Genomic DNA, 5,582 nt, shown 5'->3' with positions numbered 1-5,582 from the left:
GCTCCCTCCCGTAATAGTGGGAGATGATGCATTCCCATTATCTCCAAATCTAATGAAGCCGTATCCGGGGCAAGAGCTGGCACCTCCACAAAGGATCTTCAACTACCGGTACGTTCTTTCCCTCTGTTAGCAAGCGTTACCTAAAGCACCTGTATGCATATTGTTTCAGGCTCTCCAGGGCACGTCGAGTTTCCGAAAATGCTTTCGGCATCTTGGCGCACCGGTTCCGGTTTCTTTTGACGACAGTGCATTCCAAACCTGCAAGGGTGAAGAAAATGGTGCAAGCAGCTAGCGTCTTGCACAACATGCTGAAAGGCGAGCAGTGTGAGCCACTCGAAAGAGAGAGTAACACTGGCAGCCGCACATTCTTTCCCCTCAAGCATTCCAAGGTCCGGTCGGGGGCAGTAGCCGTCGCAGTGCGGGAACGGCTCAGTGACTACTTTTCTGGGGATGGTGCAGTGTCCTGGCAGGATGCGCGTGCTGGGGTGGATGTTAGTGGCTACAAAAAGCAAGCAACTCGGCCCAAGTGTTAGCCTGGCCCTGAAATGTGAGAAATGGTGAAGCTGTACCGTGGTGTTCATTGCACATTTTTATTGGTAGCGCTGCAGTCGTTCTGAGATGAGTGCCATAATTGCGGCTTGGCATTCAGCACGCTGAGGCCCTGTCATTTGCCGGATGTGACCGGCGACTACTGCACCAAACGCCGAACAGTCGTCGGGTGCAGGCATGGGAGCATCCATGCACTGCGCCATTTTTGCGAGTGCTGCTGTACGCAGCTCCAGGAGCTCAGCAGCTCGTTCCTGGCCGCCTGACCTCCCCCTCTTTGCAGGGGGCTCATCCCGCTCACTGTGGCTTGTTGCGGCAGGGCTGGGAACTGGGCTCGGGGGGTGATTCTCAGCAGCGGTCCCCTCACCAGACTGTGATTAAAAGTACGAAACAGGAGCCACAGCTTAATAATGCACGATTCCTTGATGTGCCTCCATAAATTTATATCAAACTAATTAACATGTCTACCACTTAGCGCACATGAAGCCATTAGTGATACATGATGACTTTGTAGCTATACTGTACCGTTGAATGTTGTCTTGTGTGCTGGTGCTGTCTGACGTGCAATGTAAATGGGTTAACTAGCCGCCTATGTTTACGTTACCTGTCATAACAGTCAGCTATACTACGGTATATATGTCTCTTCTACATCTACCTGCTTGCTCTGTGTGAGTTTTGATACACCAAAAGTGAAAAGTTCAACTTCCCCCAAGACCCACAACATCTGCAGCAAACTAACTCTTAAATAAACCATGAAGATGATAGACAACGCTCCAAACAAAACGCTGAATTTCATTGCAACAACCCCTCGATTTCTGCAACAAGCCATAATTACAACATGGATGCTAAAAATGCCCTCACGAGCTGCAGTAACACTGCACCACGTCTAGAGTGACTCAAGTACAAATGTATTTTTTCTCAAACTGTACGGTAGCAGAATGGACTACTGGAACATGCATGTACACATATGGATGACTTGTAGCTACACTCTGGGCCCACTTTGCGCACTTGCACTGCTTTACATGTCGCACAGAGAGTACGAAAGTACTGCTGTGCCATACTCTGTATTTCGCCTTTTTTTTTAATTCTGCCTTTTTAGTTTTATTACAGTAAAAAATCTATGTACTGCACCTGAGTGATATGTGCTACAATAAAATGATTTACTGGCACACTGTGATATCTGTCTCTTGTTATATTATGCTAGGTTAATGCTAGCTATGCACACTGTGACAAACAAACCAGTTTGCATGTTAAACAAAGTTTACGTTTACGCACGCATTTTGAATACTAATTACATTTAAAAATGATTCAAGTAGAGCAAAGAATGTTGGAGAGGGTGAGGGGCGCGCAAATTATGATTATTCATGGAATACTACTGCCTCGGGAAGACAAAACTACGTCAGTACACAAATTCTCACCATCTCTGAAAGCCCAAAGTCCTCGCTCACGGAGTGGCTGTCCGTGGCTTGTGTTGCGCCGTCCAGGAACTTGAGGGCTCCAAAAAATTTCCATTTCCCGACGTAAACGTCGTCAGCTGGCTGCCCACTTTTCGTGTGGACGACTTTTTTCCGCTCCTCGCGGTACGTCCGCCGCTTATTCTGCATAAACGATTTTAAACCGTCTGGAAAAAAAAAAAAAAGCTTTAGCGCACTTGTTCACGACTACCCAGCGATGCAAGGTTTACTGTTGAGACGTCGTACACAATTGTTGCAGCGTTTAAGTCTGCGATCATAGATTTACTTCGCAGCCTGAAATAAAGTGCCCGATCACAGTTTTCAGCGTCGATTATTGTAATCACTTGCATTTTTAGGCGTTGCAAATCCAAAACAGTCGTAAGGAAGACGCGCTTTGGCGTTTACATCTGATATGCAGATGTTTGGCTCCCCTATCATTTGGTCACCGATCGACACTCCGCAATGAACCAATGCCACAAAGTACCAAAGCTGCGGTATTCGCCGCTTGATAAACGGTTTAAATACGTAGAACTAGCCGTCAACGCTTGCAATGAGAAAAACGTGCTACTCACCCACTGTGTACGGCGCGAACTCCGGGTGGCGGAGGGCCATCTCCTCAGCTATCTGTTTCCAGATGCCGCTTTTGATGCAGGTTTTGTTGTAGTCTGCGTTGCCGGGGTCCCAGAGAACTGGAAATACTTCCACCAGAGATAAAAGAAAAAACGAACCGTCTTCCCCCAACTTCGACATCGCGCGCGACGGAGAAAGAGCTGCAAGCAGCGGGAGCAAGGCAGAGCACGGAGCGATGAAGTGATAGTCATGACGATGACGGTGATTACGCCACGCTCATCGTAGATGGTAAATGCTGTATTAAGAGATACAGCTTAATTACAAATACAACATAAAAAGAAACCATGAAAATCATAAAAATATTTATCATAAGCAATAAAAAGAAAGTGCGTAAAACTTCAGTTTCAACTTGTTGCCAGACGAGCCTAAGAAATCCCGCCGCCTCCGCCGCCAAACGTCGGAGGGTTTGTAGCTCGCGAGCAGAAGCTCCGATCTCCCATCGGAGGCGGTGCGCCGGAGAGAAACCGTGACGTAGGGGTCACGTGGCGCGCACTCCGAGGAGCGAAACGGCGGATTTCTCTCTCGTGTGAATACCCCTTTATATGCGCAGCGCGCCCGAAGGAGAGGAAACCGCGGAAGAGAGAGTACTGCACATGCGCCGGCCCCAGCGCGTCTGCCGCGGCTATGACGCAACGTGCCGCGGCTATGACGCAACACAATCCAACACAATCCACTTTAATCCAACCCAATCCAAATCCAATCCAATCGAATCGAATCCAATGCCCCTCGCGAGAGAGTGTTCGCTATCGGAGAGGAGAGGGGGTGAGCGGCGGAGAGCGCAGCTGGCGCGGCGAGGAGAATGGGGGAGGGGTGGACAACGCCGCCGCCACCGCCGCCGACGACGACGACGACGACGCCGGAGGGACAAGGCGAGTGAATCAGATGCTCTGCATCTAAAATACGGCACATACGTACAGTCTGTATTCGTCCGTCGCGACGGGGCTGACGAGGCAGCGGTGCCGACGGCTGGGCGTTCGCCTGTTGTGGCTATCGCGGAATGGTCGCTTTCTGGTCCATCCGCGTATCCCACAACTCCTGCCGCTCGAGCACTTAGAAGCATTGAGCGTTCAAGTGGTGCGAGGTTGTTAAATGCAAGCCCGAGCTCCTCGGCGAGAGTTTTGTTCTCCGGATCAGGCGATTCCATGACTAGGGCTGCGGGTGCACTAGGTTTACTAGTATTTATAAAATGGCCGCCGTCTCGGTTTCGGCACAAGTTCCGGTTCCTGTCTGACTCCCGCGTGTGGGTGCTATATGGAGTCGACATACTAAATATCTGTTTCATGGAACGTCTCGTATGACGCCATTGTTCACGTCACGAAATGTGCAATTTAGCGGGAGATTTAAAATTTTGGCTTAAATTGCCTTATTTCTCAGTGAATAAAGCATCATTTGCTTCCGGGAAAGCGCTTGGAGTACTATGAAACACCTAATCTTTCGAATAAAACAAACTTTTATTTTCTCTTCATGGCTGACGCGTCGTGTGTGGGAAGGAGCCGGATTGTATGTGTCGTAGGGTAGTTTGTTTTTCTATGGAGAGGCCAGGGTAACGCAAAGGCGGGGTCTGTCTGTGAAGGTGATAATGCTGGGTTATGTCCCTGGACGAGACATGCGGGAGACTGTCCTTGTACAGCTACATAGCACGGGGGGTTAAAGCGCAGGCTTGTTGATGGGCGTATTCGTTGCCCTCCATGGAAGCGTGAGCGGGTGTCCAGATGAGCTGAATGGAACCGTTTCGGGAGTGGTTTTTAGCTCAGGCAGTGCACGTCGGGACACCCAACCAAATGGTAATTCCGATAGGCTTGTTGGGAATTGGTTACTACCTTCCGAACCCCTGGTTGAGTGAGAGCCAAGCCGATGGCTGCTTCTTCTGCTGCCATCACCTCTTGGGTCTTGAGTGAGGCACACGAAAGGAGGTTGGTTCTGGAGGTAGCCACGATGATGGCGTACTGCTCCCCTCGATGTTGGAAGAAGTCAGTGTAGATAACTGCCTGATCCCCACAGAGGGTGGTGTTGAGCGCGTGAGCCCGTGCTTGTCGGCGACCCTCGTCGTGTGAGGGGTTCATATTTCTAAGCAAAGGGAGCATCTTTAGTTCTTGTCGCCAAGAGTGCGGGAGTACCTCAAGCGGAGTGACATTCTGTGCTGCCCAGCCAATCTGGTGAAGGATGCGGCGACCCACAGCAGTTCTGTTCATTCGGAGCTTCTGGTTACAAAGATGGCCCTCTATCAGCTCTTCCACCGTGTTGTGGAGCCCCGTGCTAAGCATACTTTCTGTGGACGCGCTCAGGGGAAGACCAATGGCCTGCTCAACCGACTTTCTAATCATTATATAAAGCATCTTTATGCCCTCCTTGCCGAGAAGAAGACAGGGGGTTGACGTAAGTGATTCTCGAGGGGACAAAAGCTTGAATTAATCGAAAGGTATCGGATTCCTTGAGGCCTCGCTTCTTGGTGGCAACTCGTTTGATCATGTGTATGATTTGATTGATGCTGTGTTTGAGGAACAGCAACGATACGTCCCTCTTGGTGTAGGCCTGCATATGTAGGCCCAGGATCTTAATGGTGGGGCTGGGAGTGATGGCCTGGCCATCAAGGAGTATTTGAATGTGTTTTTTGATGTGTCGTTGGGCGTTTGGGCAGGTGATAAGGAGCGTTGATTTTTTACGTGAACACTGGAGGCCACAGGCTTTAGTACATTGGCGTACTAGAAGTGAGATTCCATGCATTGGTGTGAGCTTCCATTAATTTTTGTAGCTCCTAGCACACGTGCAAGGCAGGCACAGGGCCGCTAGACGTGCCGTGGACGGAGCACACAGCGGCGCGTGAGGTAACCTGACGCTGTCACGTGGTATTCAGCGAGAATGCAGGGGGCAAACCCGTAGATGTACTTGGTGAGTCTATCATCTGTCTGCCCCGCCTCCGCGTGGGCTCGTAGCTAAATCGGTAAGACAACG

At 50.1% G+C, this 5,582-nt stretch overlaps 1 protein-coding gene across 1 annotated transcript; it reads right to left on the bottom strand.

Annotated features, from left to right (window-relative positions):
* Window positions 1-590: 590 nt before the first annotated feature.
* LOC144158349 (uncharacterized) lies at window positions 591-2,750 on the bottom strand. Its single transcript, XM_077689184.1, has 3 exons — window positions 2,573-2,750; window positions 1,965-2,167; window positions 591-917 (listed from the first exon to the last, which is right to left on the bottom strand). Exons 1-3 carry the CDS (start codon window positions 2,748-2,750, stop codon window positions 591-593), a joined length of 708 nt encoding a protein of 235 aa, XP_077545310.1.
* Between the last annotated feature and the right edge of the window lie 2,832 nt (window positions 2,751-5,582).

Source organism: Haemaphysalis longicornis, unplaced genomic scaffold (assembly GCF_048455015.1).
Source record: "Haemaphysalis longicornis isolate Haplotype H1 unplaced genomic scaffold, Haemaphysalis longicornis Haplotype H1 scaffold_1, whole genome shotgun sequence".
Taxonomy (NCBI): Eukaryota; Metazoa; Arthropoda; class Arachnida; order Ixodida; family Ixodidae; genus Haemaphysalis; species Haemaphysalis longicornis.
Note: the sequence above shows the minus strand (reverse complement) of the source record. Positions and strands in the feature narration are given on the sequence as shown.